The sequence below is a fragment of the Mauremys reevesii genome, linkage group 4 (assembly GCF_016161935.1).
Source record: "Mauremys reevesii isolate NIE-2019 linkage group 4, ASM1616193v1, whole genome shotgun sequence".
NCBI classification, from domain to species: domain Eukaryota; kingdom Metazoa; phylum Chordata; order Testudines; family Geoemydidae; genus Mauremys; species Mauremys reevesii.
In genome coordinates, this window is record NC_052626.1 from 15,823,159 (window position 1) to 15,845,302 (window position 22,144).

At 49.7% G+C, this 22,144-nt stretch overlaps 1 protein-coding gene across 9 annotated transcripts in view; it reads right to left on the reverse strand.

Moving 5' to 3' along the window:
* ESR2 (estrogen receptor 2) overlaps nucleotides 1-22,144 on the reverse strand; it is a 175,387-nt gene that overhangs the window by 71,090 nt on the left and 82,153 nt on the right. For 8 of the 9 annotated variants that reach the window (XR_005597560.1, XR_005597562.1, XR_005597561.1 and 5 more), the window contains one exon: nucleotides 3,530-3,743. Coding sequence is in view for 4 of the 9 variants with exons in the window: in XM_039534661.1 (XP_039390595.1) it covers nucleotides 3,554-3,743 (190 nt within the window). In the remaining 5 variants the exon portion in view is untranslated. Of the gene's footprint in view, nucleotides 1-2,544; nucleotides 2,608-3,529; nucleotides 3,744-22,144 lie in introns of all 9 variants that reach the window. The other variant, XR_005597563.1, reaches the window with a different exon arrangement.

Consider the following 22,144-nt stretch of genomic DNA (forward strand, 5'->3'; position numbering starts at 1 on the left):
ACTGGTCCCATCACCGCCTTACTGATGGGCAGGACCACTCTGGAAGGAGCTGCTTCAGCCAGGATATCAATAAGGCTGTGTGATGTCTATTTGAGCTCCTCTATCTCCAAAGCCCAGGTTTGAAGCGACCTGCTTCAGAAGGTCCTAATAGGCCCTGAAATCATCCTGGGGAAGACAAGAAGGTTTGCACCGGAGGAGGGGATCCTTCCTCTGCCTTGACTATGTCCACTAGGGACATCTCCTGGACTTCGATACCAGCGCAGGTACTGGAGTCTGGATCCGGTGCCAAGCTGGAGGGAGCGGCAGCCTGTCTCTTGGAGACCACCGAGTAGGGGCAGTGGGAAGAAGGCCCCGGTACTAGGGGAAAACCCCAAGGATTCCAGTAGGGACACAGGAGGGAACAGAGTGCGTCAGGCATCTTCCTGGCACCAGCTCCTGCAGGGGCAAACCCCGATCTGCTCCTGGCATCCCATTCCCTGGCAAGCCACCAGTCCTTGAAATCCCAGCACTGTATGGAATCCCTGGGGTTTTCCCCTAGTACCAGTACCAGCGTGTGCAGCCCCACCCCCCTGGAGCACTGCTTTACCACGTTATATCCGAATTAGTGTTATATCGGGTTGCGTTATATTGGGGTAGAGGTGTACCTACATTAACAGTGAGACTAGCTGTCAGCTGTTGCACTGAAGAATGTATACAAGTGAAAAAAAGCAAGACTTAAAAAGAGAAAAAAAATAAATAAGTGACCTCTCTATATTGGTTCAGCAAAAATAAGCTAAAAATGACAAAGTTGCAATTGCAACCCTTCCTTAATATATCTGCTCAAAAATCAAATAAAAATAACTTTGAAGGGTATTTTAAAATAGTTTTTAGAGCAAATAGTTTTCTTCATTTTCTTTTGCATGTGTTTATTGTAGGACTGCACATGAATGCAGGACTTTTTTATTTAAACACACACACACACAGTGATCATGTAAACATTTTTTAAAAAAAATTATAAAGAGTTACATAGAGTTTCCAAACAAAAAAGACCAATGGGACAAGTGGTTCAGCCAACATGTAACTACATCTTTTAACACTTTTTAGACAACTATATGTACTGCTCAGTACAGTTTCAATCAAAACAGGCACCTGTGAATTCAAAACTATATCTATATTTTTTCTGTCCATTTGTTACAGTAGCTATTACACTAGTGCTGGGGGTCTCAAACTTCATTGCACCACGACCCCCTTCTGACAATAAAAATTATTTCATGACACCCAGAAGGGGGATTGAAGCCTGAGCCTCACTGCCCCAGGTGGGGGGGGCCAAAGCCTGAGCGCCACCGCTTCGGGCAGGGGGGCCAAAGTTGAATCTCAAGGGCTTCAGCCCCAAGCAGGGGGCCTGCAACCTGAGTCCCACCACCCAGGGTGGAAGCCCTCGGCCTTTGGCTTCGGCCCCAGGCAGTGGAGCCTGGGCTTCAGCCCTGGGCCCCAGCAAATCTAATGCCAGCCCTGGTGACCCCATTTAAAGGGGGTCACAATCCACTTTGGGGTCCCGAACCACAGTTTGAGAACCGCTGCAATATAAGAAAATTAAAATACATCAATATCCTTGTGGTTTTTTTAAAGTTAGCAAGTATGAAGACTGTCCTCAACATTTGTTATAGTATGAGATCAAAACAAGTCTACAGATCAGAATCTGATTCATTGAAAACACTTGTGTTTACCCTTCTTTTAAAATACAATGTCCTTGGCTTCAAAATGTCAAGATCAAAAGCTTGAGTAATATTTACAATATGCCACTGAACCAACAAAATTTCCCTATTAAGGGCCTGATCCAAATCCCATAGAAATCACCAGAAAGCCTCCCCCATTGACTTATATGGACATCAAATCAATCTCTAATTTAGTTTAGTCACATACCTAAAATGACCACAATATACAACTAAACACTATGGTATCTAGTCAAGTCTATTAATCTCCAGTGTTATGATCAAAGGCTAATGAGTTTAATTCTAGCATGAAACAGAATATTACATAAGCAAATGACAGAAAAAGTATTTTCTTATTTTCCAGCTGAGGCTATGGACCATATTATATGTCCTCTCAGACTCAGTGCACCTTGGACAGCTGCAGAAATCAACAAGACAGACATTTCATATGACTACATATTTAGTGATATGCCAATAACGAATTGCCACACATGAAGCAGTGCACTTCATAAGTGATCCATCCCTTGTCATCTATTCCCAGCTTCTGGCAAATAAAGGCTAGGGACACCATCCCTGCCCATCCTGGCTAATAATCACTGATGGACCTATCCTCCATGAATTTATCCCACAGGCATTTTCCCCCTCTCTCATTTAGGGTTCTTTTAGGAGGGTTGAAAAAGCATAACTTAGGGTAGAGCTTCCCTAGCAAAGCAAGTTACATGCAGCTTCCACTTGAAAATAAGAGAGCAAAACTGACTCATGTAAGTAAAAGCAGATCCCAGCTGAGCCTCATCTCTACTCATGCTACCACTCCCTACAGTTATGTACACTGCATCACCAGAACCCCACGAACCTGACAATACTGCTAGACACCTCTGTACTCAAGATGGAAGTGAAGAGAAGATTGTGAAATTGCCTAGGAAACCATTAAAAAAAATAGTTCAATGGACTGTATCACATTATTTTTACTAATGCACATAATAAACATTAATGTCTTGATCCTTCATACCTACACATACAGTTATCACACATTAAGTCATCATAAATACACAAAACAGCACATTAATCTCAGTGACAATAAATTTTAAAATGTAGTATTAAATGAAAATGACTAAGCAGTCAAGTCAACCTTTAAGCAGTTGAGAACCATGCACAAAGAAACAGTTCAAATACGAAGAGTAGGCTCACAAAACAAAGAAACTTGTTTTTATGTTTATGGAGCTGGTCTTTAAAGTGGTCCCAGAAACAATTCTGAGTGGCTCAAATGAAGCCTGAGGAAGCGTTTCTGTGTTCCATCTGCATCCATTGCATAATCATACAAGGAATAAACTCATTTAAATTTTGCATGTGTCTTGGCACTTTAACCATGTTAACTGAAATGTAGGCATTTCCCCAGTGATCGTCATCATATACACATAATCAAATCCCTCCCACATGATGTAACAGCTGTACATTTCATATGTTGATATATTGGAGTCAGGACACTATTCCCAGCTCTCCACTGACTTGCTGTGGATTCTTAAGCCAGTCACTTAGCTTCTCTCTGCCTCAGTTTATCCATTTTTTAAAAAGGGGTAATAATTTCCAATCTCACAGGGGTATTGTGTTCATAAATCTCAGACAGAAAGCATTAGTGTAAGTGCAAAGTATTATGTCAGAAACATGGACAAGATGTGCTTTGCACAATACAGGAGGTGATATACAGCTTTATCCAAGATAAACGTGCAAATCTGAAAGATTAGAATAGGGCCCCAAAAAAGTTGTCTAAGATTCATAAAACATATCAAGTTTTTGACAGCTCTAAATAATGTTGTTTTGCTTCACACTTTCCTACAAACCTGATCTTCCAGGTAATTATAAAGTTACTGTTCTGCCATATTCCGCATATCATCTCTAGTATCAGTTTGTTCTGATGGGCCAAATTCAGAATCTGTGACTGCAGACTTTCTTTGACCTCGAAGCGTGTGTGCATTCAGCATTTCCAGCAGCAAGTCATAGACTGGGACCACATTTTTACACTTCATGCTCAGAAGGTGCTCCATACCTTTGTTACTGTGAATAAAAACAACAATAGGTCAACATTCTGAAGTGGTTTAAATTCATTTAATCTGAGTGGGGTTTTAGGGCTGGGAGGCAGTGACACAAGTTAAGAAGTCAACACCACCACTCTTTTCTATTCATAGTTTCAAAATTGCTAAGGGCTTAACCATCTTCATCCTCACGATCTCTTAACATAACAAGAGGATATCATTTTAATCCCAGTTAACAGGCTGCTGTGTACTGTCTCTTTAAAGGAGCAGCCAACTTAATAAGGTTTTGTGACGGTTATAGTGAGAGTGGCTGAGCACGGCAGAGAAACGCTTTTGTGGAGAACTCGGGGCTGGAAGGGTTGTTGAGGTCCCCTTGCAAAGAGTAACTCGGTGGTGGAAGCCAAGATGAGATCTTCATGCTTGTCTGCTGGCCGTTGGTGCCAGGGCTGTGAGCCACAGAAGCACAGCATTTGAAGTATCCATAGTTGCAAGGCAAGTGCTGACTGAACCCCTTTCCTGGCCTGGGTGAACCCCAAAGCATCACACCATGGCAGATGAAAGGCTGAAAACGTTACCTGATTGCTTATGCACCAGGTCCACAGGATATCTTCCTGGCACAGAGGAGTAGATCTGGCTCCTCCCTGTTTACCTAAAATATAGCTGTGGAATTGTTAGTCATTAATCAGATGTTCTTTGCCTGGATGTAAGGAACAAATGTGGCACATGCTATTTGGATCACTCTGAGCTCCAATATGTTGATGTGTAAGTGAGACTCTTCTTGCAACTACGTGCCTGAGCTCCATGTGTGTCCAGATGATCCTTTCCATCCCAAAGTGGAAGCATCCATCACTAGAACCTTGGTATGGAGCAGTGGAGAAAAAGGAACACCCTTGCAGACTTGATCTGGGTTCTTCTACCATTTAAGGAAAATAGAGTGTTTGGGGGAATCTGAACCAACACGTCTAGATGATGTTTATTGGGTGGTAAGTACCATCCTAATAAACAACAAAAGCAAATTCCAACAAATTGAGTCACAAATGTGCACAAAGCCATATGCCCTAGCAATTGTACACATGTTTTTACTGGTATCGGAGGGCTTGTCTGTAGTTGATTTATGAGGAGAAATATATTGTCAAATCTGCTTCATGGCAGATATGCCTTCATTGTGGTGGAGTCTATAAGTGACTCAAAAAATGGAATTTAAAAGAGGATTTGTCTTTGCTGATATCAAGCCCCAAAATAGAGAACTGCTGTAGAATGTGATGTATGCTGTTCGTGATTTCCTGAGGAAAACTTCCCTGAATCAGCCAGTTGTCAAGGTACAGGTATTCTAAAATGCCCTGCCTTCTTAGGTGTGCTGCTACTACAGCCAGACATTTTATAAATATTCTTGGGGCTGTAGACAAGCTGAAAGGCAACCATATGTACTGGCAGTGTATTTATCTTCCCACCTATGAACCACAGGTATTTCCTGTGCACTGAATGGATGGAAATAAGCATCTTCCAGACACAGAATGGCAAACCAGCCTAGAGGATCCAATTTAGGGATTATTGAAGCCAGGGTCACCACTCTCAGTGTGAACAAGCAAACAAAGGTGTTCAGATCTCTCAAGTCCAGAATGAGATGTCAATCTTGGGAATTAGACAGCCACAGGAACAAAAAATCCTCCCATTAATTGAAGAGGAACGTTTCAGAGAAATAGAAGAGATACAAGGAACTGCACCTCTTCATGTAATAGTCTCTCTTGAGAGGAGTCTCTGAAAAGGGACAGGGAAGGCGGTTGTGGGGTAGGAAGCTCCTGGAACTGCATGAAAAAATGGTTACTCACCTTTGTAAATGTTGTTCTTCGAGATGTGTTGCTCATATCCATTCCAATTAGGCGCGTGCATGGCCGTTGGAAAGTTTTCCCCTAGCAGCATCCGTTGGATCAGCTGTGGAGCCCCCTGGAGTGGTGCCTTCATGGCACCTTCATGGTGCTCAATATATACCCCAGCCGACCCAATGCCTCCCCAGTTCCTTCTTGCTGGCTACTCTGACAGAGGGGAAGGGGGCGGGTTTGGAATGGATATAAGCAACACATCTCAAAGAACAACAATTACAAAGGTGACTAACCGTTTTTTCTTCTTTGAGTGCTTGCTCATATTGATTCCAATTAGGTGACTCCCAAGCCTTACCTAGGCGGTGGGGTTGGAGTGAAGCAATGTAGACTGCAGTACCGCTCTACCGAAAGCCATGTCGTCCCTGGCGTGCCAGACAATGGCGTAGCGCGAGGTGAAGGTATGCACCGAGGACCAAGTCGCTGCCCTGCAGATTTCTCGGATCAGTACCTGGGCCAGGAATGCCACCGCCGAGGCCTGGGCCCTAGTGGAGTGAGCCATGAGAGCTGGGGTTGGTACTCTGGCCAGCTCATAGCAAGTGCGGATTCAGGATGTAATCCATGAGGAGATCCTCTGACAGGAGACTGGGAAACCCTTCATCCCGTCCGCCACTGCAACAAAAAGCTGGGTCAATTTCCTGACCAGCTTAGTGCACTCGATGCAGAAGACAAGGGCCCTGTGGACATCGAGGGAATGCAGCCACTGCTCCCGGGGACCAGCGTGAGGTTTAGGGTAAAAAACAGGCAGGAAAATATCTTGGCTAGTATGAAAGGCTGACACTACCTTGGGAAGAAAGGCCAGGTGAGGTCTGAGCTGTACCTTATCCTTATGGAAGACCGTGTAAGGCGGTTCCAAGGTAAGGGCCTTCAGCTCGGAGATGCACCTCACCGATGTGATGGTGACAAAGAAAGCTGTCTTCCAGGAGAGATACAGGAGGGAGCATGTGGTCAGCGTTTCGAATGGGGACCCCATGAGCCTTGAAAGGACCGGGTTAAGGTCCTATGCAGGGAGAAGCTGCTGGATCTGAGGGTAGAGGCAGTCCAAGCCCTTGAGAAAATGAGCAACCATTGGGTTGGCGAAGATAGAGCAACCAGACACGCCCGGGTGGAAAGCCGAGATGGCTGTGAGGTCAACCTTCACGGAAGACGCCGCCAGGCCTTGCTGTCTCCAGTGCAGAAGGTACTCCAAAATGAGGGGCACTGGCGCCTAGATGGGGAGGGTGTGGTGCTGGTCACACCAACACAAAAACCGCTTCCACTTCGCCAGATACATGGCTCGAGTGGAGGGCTTCCTGCTGCCCAGCAGTACTTGTCATATGGAGTCCGAACACAGAAGCTCCACAGGGTTCAGCCATGCTGTGAGGTAGAGAGACCACAGGTCGGGATGACAGAGGCGACCATGATCCTGAGTGAGCAGGTCGGGAAGAAGAGGCAACGGAACTGGAACATCCGTGGACAGTTCCAACAGTGTGGTGTACCAATACTGCGAGGGCCACGCCAGAGCCACCCTCGCCCCATCTCTGTGGATCTTGAGAAGGTGTAAAAGCAGGCAACCCGTCCAGGGAAGCAGAAACGCGTCTATGAGGGAGCCCGGGCAGCAACCCTGGAAGGAGCAGAATGCTGGGCACTTCCGGTTGCTGCAGGAGGCAAACAGAGCCACCTGGGGAAACCCCGACCTTTGGAAAATGGGGTGGATGACATCCAGCCGCAGAGACCACTCATGAGAGTGGAAGGACCTGCTGAGGTGATCCACCAGCGTGTTCCGGATCCCAGGAAGGAAGGATGCCACCAGGTGAATGGAGCGGGCTATACAGAACTCCCACAGTCGAAGGGCTTCCTGACAGAGGGGAGAGGAGCGGCCCCCCCCTTGCTTGTTGATGTAGAACATGGCCATGGTGTTGTCCGTGAGAACCGCCACACAACCACCTCGCAGGTGCTCCCGGAAGGCCTGACAAGCAAGATGCACCACCATTAGCTCCCGAACGTTAATATGCAGGGCGAGGGTGGACAGGGACCACAGACCCTGAGCCTGAAGGTTTCTGAGATGAGCGCCCCACCCCAGGGCTGACATAGCCATGACCAGGGACAAGGAAGGCTGTGGGCTGTGAAAGGTGACCCCTTCGCACACCACCCGGGGATCTAGCCACCAGCGGAGGGAGGCGAGGGCCTGCTCCAGAACAGTGACCACCAAGTTCAGGCTGTCGTGCCCCAGGCAATAGACCGAAGCAAGCCAGGCCTGCAGCGGCCGGAGCCAGAGCCTGGTGTGCCAGGTCACATATGTACACAAAGCCATGTGGCCGAGGAGAGACAGGCAGCATCCTGCCATCGAGGTTGGGAAGCTCCAAAGGCCCCAAATGATACCCACGATAGTTTGGAAACAAGAGTCCAGCAGGAGGGCCCGCACCTGAACAGAGTCCAGAACCGCCCCGATGAACTCTATTCTCTGGGTCAGTTCTAGGGTTGACTTTGCTATGTTGAGGAGGAGACTCAGCCAACGAAACGTATCCCTGGCCAGGCGGAGGTGGGACTGCACCTGCTCTCTGGTGCGGCCCCAGATCAGCCAGTCATCGAGGTAAGGGTATACTTGCACCTGCCGTCGAAGGAGGAAGGCAGCCATGACTGACATACATTTGGTGAACACACACGGGGCCGTGAAGGACCGTGAACTGGTAATGTTCGTGGTTGACCACAAAGCAGAAGAAGCATCTGTGTACCAGATGAATCACTATGTGGAAGTATGCGTCCTTCATGTCGAGGGTGGCATACCAGTCTCCAGGATCCAGGGAAGGTATAAATGGTGCCCAGGGAGACCATGCGGAACTTCAACTTGACCATGAATTTGTTGAGCCCATGGAGGTCCAGGATGGGACGAAGGCTCCCTTTGGCCTTGGGGATTAGGAAATATCAGGAGTAAAACCCCCTGCCCCTTAGTTCCCTTGGAACCTCCTCAATGGCCCCCATGGCGAGGAGCACCTGAACCTCCTGAATAAGGAGTTGCTTGTGAGAAGGATCCCTGAAGAGGGACAGGCAAGGAGGGTGGGGAGAGCCGGCAGGAACAAAATGAGAGAGAGTATCCCACTTCCACCGTGCGAAGGACCCAGCGATCCGTGATTATTTGCGACCAAGCACGGTGGAAATGGGATAAACGATTCAAAAAAGGGAGAGTAGCATCTGGGGTTACTTCAAAAGGCCTGCTTGGAGTCCGACAATGGCTTGTTCAGGCCCTGGGCCTGTCCAGATGGGGAGTTAGAGGGTTTCCTCCTGCCATTACGCCCCCACCATCTATAAAAATCCTGCCTTGGCCGAGGAGGGTAGGAGCGCTGCTGTGGTTGCTGAGGTTTGAAGTGTTTCCGCTGGGTTGCCGGGGTGACTTAATTGTTGCCCTCAAGTCTTTAAGGCTGTGCAGCCTAGAGTCAGTCTGTTCCATGAACAGACCCTCCCCATCAACGGGTAGGTCCTGCAGCGTCTGCTGAACAGAGGCTTGCAGCCAGGAGGTGCGCCTCATGGCAATCCCAGAGGACAACGTGCGCGCAGCCGAGTCTGCAGCATCTAGCGAAGCCTGCAAAGAGGTCTGTGCCACTGTTTTGCCCTCGTCAACCAGGTCCCCAAACTCCTCTCTGGATTCAAGAAGCACAAGCTCCTTGAACTTCAGCATGGAGTTCCAGGAGTTAAAATTGTAACGGCTCAAGAGCACCTGCTGATTGGCGATCCGGAGCTGAAGCCCCCACGTAGAGTAAACTTTACGTCCAAACTAGTCGAAGCGCTTGGCGTCCTTCGACTTGGGCACAGGGGGCGGCTGACCATGTCGCTCCTTGTTCACAGCTGCAATCACAAGAGAGCAGGGCTGTGGGTGAATGAATAAATAGTTATACCCCTTCGAGGGGACAACATACTTGCATTCCACTCCTTTGGCTGTAGGGAGGGATGGAGGCCGGGGTCTGCCAGATGGTTTTGGCATTAGTCTGGAAGATCCTGATGAGAGGCAGGGCCACCCTTGACAGGCCTTCTGGGGCAAAAATGTCCACCACAGGATCCTCCAATTCCACCACTTCCTTGGCCTGTAGGTTCATATTGTGCACAACCCAGCACAGGAGGGCCTGGTGGGCATGGATGTCAATCGGGTGTGGCCCAGAGATAGAGGTGCCTGCCAGTGCCTTGTTGGGAGAGAAGGAAGAGGAGGCCACGGGGGAAAGAGTCGTCTTGACCCCCCTGCGGTGTGGGGACCCGATGTCCTGCATCACCAACTGCAAGATCCAGCTCAGGGACCGGAGTCGGAGTGGGACCCAAAGCGGGAAGAGCACATGCCATTTCTTCCATACCCCCAGGAGCAGGCCGACTGGCAGTGACTTCTGGCACCCGTGGCTTGGAGGCAGCTAACCAGGAAGCTCCAGATGGTGCACCCTGGGCCTGATGGTACACCCACTGAGTCCAAAACGGCCACTGGGTGGGTCCCTGTCCACGTGCCTGCCATGACCCTTTCCCCACATCAGGGAGGCCACAGTCTGACTGGCGACGGTCCAAAAACCTCAAACCCATTTCCGATCCCAAGGAGCGAGAGCCGGAGCATGAGGGCCAGGGCAGCGCTAAGCAAATCTGCATCAGTGAGCGCCAACAGGGAGGCGTGGAGTAGTGCCATGAAGCTGGGGTGCGGTGCCGAGACCGGGATCAGCACCTTGACATGAAGTGGGGCCGAGATGACGAATGGCGCCGGGTTCAGGGTCTGCTTCATGACCGTGACTGGCAGGCAGAATGGCGCCACGACCTGGAAGAGCGATGCGATCTGGAGTGGTGCCGCAAGTACGACCAGCGCCATGATGGAGAGCAGGGCTGGAACTCCGAGCAGCGTCGGGAACGATGCAGGAAGTGGGAATGGTACTGCAGCTCGACCTCTGGTGCCGATAGGTGGATCAACACTGGCTTGCCCTGAGATGGTGCCGACCTCAAAGGCACTGGGATCTTGTCATGGAGCTGAGGAGACCCCGATGCCATCATGGCAATAAGGTCCCTTGCCGCCGCAAAGGTGTCCAGGGTAGAAGGTAGCTGGACTTCCATCGCTCTGCGGGTCGGGGAGTCCAGTGGTACCGGACTCAATGGATCCCCCTCAGGGCCGGCGTCAACGGTGCTGGGGCTGTGGCCTTTGCTCCTGGGTGCTCCCCTCTGGGACACGCCCCAGTGACTGGCTCCAGGGAAGCTGGTCTCAGCGTAGGAGAGCCACTCTTTTCTGACTTCCATAGAATCATAGAATATCAGGGTTGGAAGGGACCTCAGGAAGTCATCTAGTCCAACCCCCTGCTCAAAGCAGGACCAATTCCCAACTAAATCATCCCAGCCAGGGCTTTGTCAAGCCTGACCTTAAAAACTTCTAAGGAAGGAGATTCCACCACCTCCCTAGGTAACCCATTCCAGTGCTTCACCACCCTCCCAGTGAAAAAGTTTTTCCTAATATCCAACCTAAACCTCCCCCACTGCAACTTGAGACCATTCCTCCTTGTTCTGTCATCAGGTACCACTGAGAACAGTCTAGATTCATCCTCTTTGGAACCCCCTTTCAGGTAGCTGAAAGCAGCTATCAAATCCCCACTCATTCTTCTCTTTTGCAGACTAAACAATAAGAACATAAGAATGGCCGTACCGGGTCAGACCAAAAGGTCCATCTAGCCCAGTATCTGTCTACTGACAGTGGCCAATGCCAGGTGCCCCAGAGGGAGTGAACCTAACAGGCAATGATCAAGTGATCTCTCTCCTGCCATCCATCTCCATCCTCTGATGAACAGAGGCTAGGGACACCATTCTTACCCATCCTAGCTAATAGCCATTTATGGACTTAGCCACCATGAATTTATCCAGTCCCCTTTTAAACATTGTTATAGTCCTAGCCTTCACAACCTCCTCAGGTAAGGAGTTCCACAAGTTGACTGTGCGCTGCGTGAAGAAGAACTTCCTTTTATTTGTTTTAAACCTGCTGCCTATTAATTTCATTTGGTGACCCCTAGTTCTTGTATTATGGGAATAAGTAAATAACTTTTTCTTATCCATTTTCTCGGCATCACTCATGATTTTATATACCTCTATCATATCCCCCCTTAGTCTTCTCTTTTCCAAGCTGAAGAGTCCTAGCCTCTTTAATCTTTCCTCATATGGGACCCTCTCCAAACCCCTAATCATTTTAGTTGCCCTTTTCTGAACCTTTTCTAGTGCTAGAATATCTTTTTTGAGGTGAGGAGACCACATCTGTACACAGTATTCGAGATGTGGGCGTACCATGGATTTATATAAGGGCAATAATATATTCTCAGTCTTATTCTCTATCCCTTTTAATGATTCCTAACATCCTGTTTGCTTTTTGACCGCCTCTGCAAACTGCTTGGACATCTTCAGAGAACTACCAGATAAGACGACAGGGCTTAAGGCGTATAAATATATAGGTTTTTTTATAGTTAAATAGCTATATAAGATGACCCCTTCCCCTAAGTCGCCCCCTTCCGCCCAGTCCGGAGGAGTCAGAGAGTCGCCCCGGCTGGGCTGAGAGGAGCAGATCCAGGAGCCCCCAAGAGCCGTGGGGGGATTTAAATGGCAGCCCTGGCCCGAGGCCACCGGAGGCTGCCCGAGCCCGCCAGGCAGAGCCCAGCGGGGGGAGTCAGAGGGCTTCAGCGGGGCCCCCCAGCTGCGGCCGCCAGCCAGCCTGGGGCAGCCAGGGCCAGCCTGGGCTGGGCTCTGGGGGGCCTGGGCGGAGAGCGGAGAGCCCAGCCCAGCCATCCCTCAGAGGGCAGCTGGGCTGCCTGGGCCCAGGGCCCGGGAGGAGCCCAGAGCCTCCCAGCCAGCGGGGGATCGGGGGTTCTGGGGCTGGGCTGCCCGCTGGGAGAGAGAGCCCTTTAAATCCCCCAGCCGCCGCTGTTATTATACGGGCGATAAGATGACGATTTTTGGGGGGTTTTTTTTATATAGAAAGTCGTCTTATACACTGGAATATTCCACGATGACTCCAAGATCTTTTTCCTGACTCGTTGTAGCTAAATTTGCCCCCATCATATTGTATGTATAGTTGGGGTTATTTTTTCCCAATGTGCATTACTTTACATTTATCCACATTAAATTTCATTTGCCATTTTGTTGCCCAATCACTTAGTTTTGTGAGATCTTTTTGAAGTTCTTCACAATCTGCTTTGGTCTTAACTATCTTGAGTAGTTTAGTATCATCTGCAAAAAGAACAGGAGTACTTGTGGCACCTTAAAGACTAACAAATTTATTTTAGCATGAGCTTTCGTGAGCTACAGCTCACTTCTTCGGATGCATAGTTAGTATCATCTGCAAACTTTGCCACCTCACTGTTTACCCCTTTCTCCAGATCATTTATGAATAAATTGAATAGGATTGTCCTAGGACTGACCCCTGGGGAACACCACTAGTTACCCCTCTCCATTCTGAGAATTTACCATTAATTCCTACCCTTTGTTCCCTGTCCTTTAACCAGTTCTCAATCCATGAAAGGACCTTCCCTTTTATCCCATGACAGCTTAATTTACGTAAGAGCCTTTGGTGAGGGACCTTGTCAAAGGCTTTCTGGAAATCTAAGTACACTACGTCCACTGGATCCCCCTTGTCCACATGTTCATTGACCCCTTCAAAGAACTCTAATAGATTAGTAAGACACGATTTCCCTTTACAGAAACCATGTTGACTATTGCTCAACAGTTTATGTTTTTCTATGTGTCTGACAATTTTATTCTTAACTATTGTTTCAACTAATTTGCCCGGTACCAACATTAGACTTACTGGTCTGTAATTGCTGGGATCACCCCTAGAGCCCTTTTTAAATATTGGCGTTACATTAGCTAACTTCCAGTCATTGGTCCCTCAGCCTCTCTTCATAAGTCATGTGCTCCAGCCCCTTAATCATTTTTGTTGCTCTCCGCTGGACTCTTTCCAATTTTTCCACATCCTTCTTGTAGTGTGGGGCCCAAAACTGGACACACTACTCCAGATGAGGCCTCACCAACGTCTAATAGAGGGGAATGATCACGTCCCTCGATGTGCTGGCAATGCCCCTACTTATACAGCCCAAAATGCTGTTAGCCTTCTTGGCAACAAGACCATACTGTCAACTCATATCCAGCTTCTTGTCCACTGTAACCCCTAGGTCCTTTTCTGCAGAACTGCTGCCTAGCCATTTGGTCCCTAGTCTGTAGCAGTGCATGGGATTCTTCCATCCTAAGTGCAGGACTCTGCGCTTGTCCTTGTTGAACCTCATCATATTTCTTTTGGCCCAATCCTGTAAATTGTCTAGGTCCCTTTGTATGCTATCCCTACCCTCCAGCGTATCTACCACTCCTCCCGGTGCCACTTCTGACCAAGAGAGTGGGAGCCGTGCCGAGCCGATGTCGCCGGTTATGGTGTCGGGGAGTGTCAGTGCCATGGGTCTCAGTCCAAGTCCAACTGCGGTGCCACCTCCACTACCACCGCCAGGGTGCTGCGCACCGAAATGATCGGTGCTGGGTCTTGCTGCACCGAAGGAGGCTGAGGGCTAAGAACCACCTCCATAAGGAGCTGCTTCAAGTGAAAGTCCTACTCCTTTTTAATTCAAGGACAAAAGCCTTTGCAGATCCTGCACTTTTCGGCTTGATGAGCCTCCCCCAGACACTTCAGACAAGAGTCATGGGGGTCACCCATTGGCATGGCTTAGAGCAGGACCTGCAGGGCTTGAATCCCAGGGACTTGGGCTTGGAGCCAAGAAGAAGAGTCAGGGTGGAAGGGAAACCCCCCAACTCGGCTAACACTAACTAAAAACAAAAAACAAGAACTATAAACCAAACTAACAACAACTATCTAGAAAGCTAAGGAAGCGTGGAGATCAAGCAGAGCAAGACACCACAGTTCCAACGACCATCACGGGAGGTAAGAAGGAACTGGGGAGGCGTCAGGTCGGCTGGGGTATATATTGAGCGCCATGAAGGCACCACTCCAGGGGGCTCCACAGCCAACCCAATGGATGCTGTTAGGGGAAAACTTTCCAACGGCCGTGCACACAGTGTGTGCACACTTAATTGGAATCGAATGAGCAAGCACTCGAAGAAGTAACCTTTTTATATCATCTATGGAATCCATTGGTTTGTGATAATTTTGTTTATTTTATTTTCAGGAAGTCTGCAAGAATTCCCAAATGGGGTAGGGAACAGGTATGAGTGGTTTCTGACAGCTCTCAAAGTGACTGTCAAACTATCTGGAAGACAGAAACAGCCTTATAGTGGTTGCAGTCATAATGGATGAAGGTCTCTTACTACCTCTTTCTGGTCTTTGATAAGGCTGGTAGTATGAAAACGCAGAAGGTTATCTGGAATACATTTGATGTCTAGAGGTTTTCTTCTTCTAAGCTAAGGAGTGTTCAACTCCCAAATGCCTCAATGTAACTCGAGAATCTTTTAAAGAATGTAGTGTATAATCAGTTTAGCACTACAAAGTTCGTTCCCGTTGAAGGGGAGTTCCTTGACTGTATTCTGGACTTCTCTGAGAATTCCAGCGGAGTGAAGTTAGAATCCAAGATGCCATCAATCTAGTCCACAGGATCTGATAACCCTCTTGCTCTCTCCTGAACTGTTGTGACTCTGGGAGAACCTGGTGAAGGGTGTGAATAGACGCATCAATAGTATGCAGAGAGGTCCATGTTGCAAGTTGACCTGTGATCAAAGATCTCACTGCCTCTTTTTATTCTACTGGAACTATCCAGTAAGTGATACCATGTGCCAATTAAGATAATCATATTCTGAAAGGAGAACATGATAAAAACGGTTACCTACCTTTTGTAATTGTTGTTCTTCGAGATGCGTTGCTCACATCCATTCCATTCTAGGAGAGCATTTGCCCACGTGCACAATCGTCAGAGATTTTTGCCTTAGCAGTACCCCTAGGGTCGCTGTGGTGCACTCTGGAGTGCTGCGCTCATGCCACAGTATATCAGGGGCCGCCAGCTCTACGTCCTCTCAGTTCTGTCTTGCCAACAAGTCTGACAGAAGGGCAGGTAATGGAATGGACATGAGCAACATCTCTACGAACAACAGTTACGAAAGGTAGGTAACCGTTTCTTATTGTTCGAGTGCTTGCTCATATCGATTCCATTCTAGGTGACTCACAAGCAGGATCCACGGAAGTGGGCTTGGAGTTCACAGTCTTGCAGCACTGCTCTGCCAAGCCAGCGTCGTCTCAAGCTTGCTTGGACAGCATGTAGTGTGACGCGAACATGTGGACGGATGACCAGGTGGCAGCCCAACAGATTTCTTGGATTGGCACCTGCGCCAGGAAGGCTGCTGAAGATGCCTGTGCCCTAACTGAATGAGCCTTCACCAGGGCTGGCTCCAGGCACCAGCACAGGAAGAAGGTACTTGGGGCAGCCAATGGAAAAGGGCGGCACGTCCGGGTCTTCGACAGCAAGTCCCTCTCAGAGAGAAGGACTGGCCGCCAAATTGCCACCAAAAAATGAAGCGGCATGGTAGAGCTGCTGCCGAAGTGCTGCCAATCACGGCTTTATCTTTCTTCCCCCCCCCCCCTTCGCCGCTTGGGGCGGCAAAAAAGCAAGAGACGGCCCTGGCCTTCACGATCACCGGCAGAGGCACCTTCGCCAGCTCATAACAGTAGCAGATGCAGACCATGATCCAAGATGAGATTCTCTGGGCAGACACTGGACAACCTTTCATCCTGTCTGCGACTGCAACGAACAACTGTGTTGACTTACGGAATGGCTTTGTTCTACCTATGTAGAAGGCCAGCATCCATCTGACATCCAGGGTATGCGCATGAGGCTTTGGACAAAGGACTGGTAAGTAAGTATGTGTCTTGACCAATATGAAACTGGGAGACAACCTTAGGCAGAAAAGACAGGTGAGGATGCAGCTGGACCTTATCCTTATAGAAGATCGTATACGGCGGCTCCAACGCGTGTGCCCTGATCCTATGGGCTGAAGTTATAGCAACCAGGAAGGAGACCTTCCAGGAGAGAAGCAGGAGTGAGCGGGAAGCCAAGGGTTCGAAGGCGGGGACCCATAAGCCTTGACAGCACAAAATTCAGGTCCCAAGGCAGAAGACCAGGTCCCGGACATGTGGGTAAAGGCGCTCCCGATCTTTCGGGAACCATGCCATCATGGGAACCGCTCTGAGCTCCCTGACATTGATATAAAGGGTTAGATCATTTTGTAGCCAGCAGCCTCGGGTGTTGAGCCCGCTCAGGTGGGCTCCATCCCAGATATGACATGTCCAAGATGGGGTCGCAAAAGGAACTCCTTCAGCACTGACTCGGGATCCAGCCACCAGTCCAGGGACAAGCGGATGTGGCTTGGCACCATGACCACACAGTCCAAGTCGTGCCTGCTGGGGACATAGACCGAGGCCAGCCATGCCAGCAGAGATCGTAGATAAAGTTGGGCATGGCTGACCACATACATGCACGCAGCCCATCAGTCGCAGGCATTGTCTTGGATGGCTCTTTATGTGGGAGATCAGGTCCAACAAGGCCTGAAAACGCGCATCTGGAAGGAAGGTCTTGGCCTGCGTGGAGTCAAGAACCGCTCTGATAAACTCTATACATTGGACTGGCGTTAACATGGACTTTTCTGTGTTTATTAACAGGCCCAGGTCACTGCAGGTGGACCACACCACATCAAGGCTCCTCTACACCTGCACCAGAGACCTGCCCTTGATGAGCCAGTCATCAAGATACGGGACAATCTGGACCCCTCAACGTTTCAGGTAAGCCGCTACCAGTGACATGCATTTTGTGAACACCCTGGGGGCTGAGGATAGGCCAAAGGGTAGCTTTGTGAACTGGGAGTGGTGCCCAGCCACTATGAAATGCAAGAATTGCCTGTGTCCTGGGAATATGGAGACATGAAAGTAAGCGTTTTTTTAAATCCAGAGTGGTGTAGCAGTTCCCTGGATCCAGGGAAGGGATAATGGAGGTCAGGGAGAACATGTGGAACTTCAACTTCTTGAGAGACTTGTTTAGGAAGGATTCAGGAATAGAATTCTCTTCCTTCCATGTCCTGAGGAACCTCCTCCACAGCCCCCAAGTGCAGGAGCTTCTCCTGAAGAAGGATGGGGAAGTGAGGGGTGGGTGAGAGGAAGGGGCAGATAAGAATTGCTGAGTATAGCCCCAAGCTACCAAATCCAGGACCCAGTAGTTCAACATAACCTGCAACCAGGCCAAGCGGTAGGGAGAGAGGTAGTTGAGGAAAAGGCGGGTAAGAGCTGGTTGGCTGACTGGGGCGCCACTCTCAGGCACACCCCCAAAATGATCGCTTCTGGCCCCCTAGGTGTTTGGCAGGCCCAGGCTGGGCAAGTGAGTGAGAGGAAGATGGGCATTGGCGACTAAAGCTAGCATCCTGTCTCCTAGTAAAGCCTTGGCAGGTAGTAGCAGTCGGAAGGGCTTTCTGGCTGATTGTGGCATGTGCATGCTCAACAAGCGAAGGGTAATTCTAGTGTCCTTCAACCCATGTAGCCTGGTGTCCGTTTGATCAGAGAAGAGACCAACTCCATCAAAGGGGAGGTCTTGAATCATGGTCTGGAGGCCCGCTGTTTGGAGCCAGGAGCTGCGCCCTATAACCACCGCCGATGTGACCACCCTGCTGCCAAGTCCACTGTGTCCCATACCATCGGCAGGGAGCATCTGGCCACCACAGTACCCTCCTCTACCAGGGTGCCGATGTTTGGGCCAAACCCTGAAAGAGGGATTCCTGGAACTTTTTGAGACTATCCCAGAGATTGAAATTGCACCAGCCAAACAGGGCCTGATGGTTTGCCCCCTGGAATTGCAGGCTGGCGGTTGAATACATTTTCCTCCCAAATAAATCGAGTTTCTTGACCTCTCTGTTTTTGGGAGGCGAAGAGGTGTGAATCTGCTTGTCCTCAGCCGCAGACACAACCAGCGAGCCTGGGGTTGGGTGGGCATAAAGGTATTCAAAACCTTTGGCTGGAATGAAATACTTTTTCTCGGCCCATTTCGAGGTGGGAGGGATCTGCAACAGGGCCTTGGCTACCTTGAGAACCCTGGTGGGTGTAGAGGCTGAGAGGACATTGAAGAGGGTGTCCTCCTGCTCTGCCATCACCTGCACCTCGAGCTCTTGGCCATGTGCTGGAGAAGGGCTTGATGCTTCCTGAATTCATCCAGTGGGCTAGCTCTCAAAGGTCCCACAACCGCCTCATCCAGGGATGACGAGGAAGACTGGACTGCTGGGGGAGGTGCCGGAGTCTCGACCACCGCCAGAGAAGGAGGCTTGGGGTGGGCACAGGCTCCTCTGCCCCAACCTCAGAACTGGCATCCGGTACCGGGCCTGGTGCCACCAACCAATGCTGTGACACGGCCACCAAGTGTTGCGAAGGGGGTATTGTCATGAACGGTACGCCCCACGCGCTCCAATAAGGCCACTGTATTGGCCACTAGCCATGCTGCCACTGTAGTGCCAGAGTGGAAGGAGCGGGATCCAGTGCCCAATCTTGCCTATGGGACCTGGGTGATGGTATGAACTGGCCCTCCATACCGGAGGAACCACCTTCCGGCAACCAGGGAGGAGCCGTTGACACCTGCATTTGCTTACTGGTCATGGTTACTGCCATCCATTGACCAGGTGTAACAGACCACTGATGGTAGTGGGGAGACCGGTACCAAGACAGTGAACGTTCCCCCTGTGCCGGCACTCAATACCAATGCCTGGAGGACAACTAGTGAGAGGATGAGCAGCGCCAGGATTAGCAGGAGGACTGTTGACCCCGTGACAGTGAGTAGTGCTGAGGGTATCTGGGGGATTGACGATGCATCTCGGACCTGCCCAGGATCCTCAACACAGTGGAGAAGATAGTCTGTCCGGCGACCAGCGGTGTTCCCCTGTCCCTGAGGGGTCTTAATGACAGGCTTGCCCTCTTGGGGAGCCTTAGTCGGGTCCTACGACACCGAGGTCATCATTGGAGCAGGTGGAGACCTGTGTTCTCTCTATGCCTGGGGAGCCTGGGATGACAACGGCACAGGCAAGGGTGTCAGTCTGATATCGCTCCCGGGAGTTGGTGGCGGACCTTTTAAGGGGGCTGAGAACCCCAACCAGGGAGGCACGATCACATGGCGCCAGAATAGTCTGGCGGTCAGGCCTGGGTTCCTTGGTAGCTGACCCTTGGGCCTTTTGCTCAGTGCTGAGGAGCGCTTCTTGGCCTTTTTCTTTGGCACCGGCGATGGAGAATGGTGCCAGGAGGAGCCAGGTGCCGGCAGTGCGCTGTGCATGGAAGCCGAGGCACTCGGTGCAACCTGTCTGGTCAGCTCAGAAGCTGGGCGGAGGGCGGACTCCATCAGAAGAGACTGGAGGCGGATATCCTGCTCTTTTTGGATGCGGCCAAAAGTTTAAGAGTCGGTGCCAGATCTGTAATGTGTGACTCCACCAAGCACTTAAGGCAGCTGCTATGTGGGTCACTTACAGGCATAGGCCTGTTGCAGTCTGAGCAGGGCTTAAACTTGGGAGACCGGGGCATGCCCCAGCTGGGACAAAGTCCCAGCTGGGACCCTAACTACTAACTAACAAACACTACTATATGCAAACTATGTACAAAGGCTCTAAGGCACGAAGTTCGAGAAGGAGATACCAGAGGGGTCTTGGTATCTTCTATCTGCCTTTTCTGAGGTCATGAGTATGGATGCTGGCTTTTGACAGAGTAGCTGGGGAAGTTCTAAAAGGCTTTCACTGATAGGCATTGAGTCTTTCATGCAAAGACAAAATCTCCAATAATTTGTGAGCCTTCTACTGGACTGTCTACAGGAATCTCCAGCACTTTTGCCATCCTGCAAAGAAGGCCTTGAAATACCCTACAGTCATTAGGTGGAGAGGAAATAGATTGCACAACAGCTTCTTCTGGCAATGAAGATGATATATGAGTTGGAATTGCATCAGAGGACTTCTGCTAAGATTGTTCCTCTTCTGGAAGTTGAGCTGAGAGGGCTGTTTTTGTTGTGTACTGACCAACTTCTGTGACAAGGGAGACTTAGGTCTCCTTGCTTAATGAACACTCCAAAGTGTCCAGTAAGACCATGGAGAAAGACCATATGAGCAATATGTAAATGGCCAGAGGGTGTGTACCAGGTATTCTCTAGAAGGTCCCCTATATTCCCTATGCTTGCTATGACTTCCAGCCCTGAAATTTCTATCCCAGTATCAGAAGTAAAGATCATAGAGTCGCACTCTTGGAGACTAGGAAGGTGAGCTACACCCATGAATATCAGAGGCAGAAGAAGCGTAGGAAGACTCTCCTTACAGGAGGAGAAGCAGACCTTGCAGGAACCTGAGGGTTGGAGTGGGAGGACATTTGTGATAAATAACGGGGGGGGATAGCTCCCTTTGATGGACACCCAGCAGCCAGTTAGCTGTAAAATCCCTCTTGGTAGCTGTTCTTTACTTGCTTTACCTGTAAAGGGTTAAAAAGTCCCCCAGAAAAAGAAAAAAAGTGGGCACCTGACCAAAAGAGTCAATGGGAAGGTAGAACTTTTTAAAACTGGGAAATAAACTTTGCCTTTGTCTGTTGTTCTCTGGGCTGGAAGGACAAGCAGCCATGCTATAAGCAGCTTAAGCCAGGCATGATCATAAATCATAGGATCATGCCTAGAACTACTTATCTGAACTCCGAATGTGTAAGTAGATCAGAATGTTTAGCTAGACGTAATTAGGGTTATTTCTTTTATTTCTTATTGTCCCGTGGACTCCTCTGTGCTAACTCCAGATGCTTTTGTTTGCTTGTAACCTTTAAGCTAAACGAGTGGCTGGTGAGGCGGAGAGGAGTGGCAAGACTGGTGAACAGGCAGCCAGCAGGGTGACGGCGGAGAGGCACGACAAGCAGCCAGCAGGACAGCTGATGGAGAGGTGTGGCGAGAACGGAGAGCAGGTGGCTGACGGAAGCAGCAAGCAGGCGGCCAGCAGAAGCAGTAGGTGAACAGCCAGCAGGGTGGCTGGCGGAGAGGGGCAGCGAGAGACTGCCCGAGCAGCAGAGCAAGTAAGGTACCTCTTTACCCCACCCGGGGGGAGGTGAAATCTGCAGCTGCACCTCTGAACTCTAGGTCTGCACTGACCAAGGACAGCAACTGTGAGTGGGGTGCAGAGACGGGTCGGGCACATGAAAGGGATGTTTGGGTTGCTGGATTTAAGAACCTGAGGGGAAAAGGACACTGTCCAACCTACTTGGGGGTGGGTCTTTTACTCATGGTTTATGTTTATGAGCCCTGTTTGTGGTGTTTTACCAAATTAAAGCCGAGTTACTTCCCTCCTTCTATTAAAAGTTTCTTTTCTGCACTTAGACTCTGCTTGCGAGTGGGTAAGTATTGCCTCTCAGAGGCACCCAAGGGTGGTGTGTAAATTTCCCAGGTTACTGGGTGGGGGCTCAAGCCAGTTCTGTGTTGTATCGATGGAAAGGAACCCCTACATATTGAACCCAGCCTTGGTTTCTGCTGGCTCCACCTGGCAGAAGGGTTACATAAGATGTGCACTTTACGGTGGATGCAATGTGCTGCATGTCAAAGTGATTTGAGTATATTAT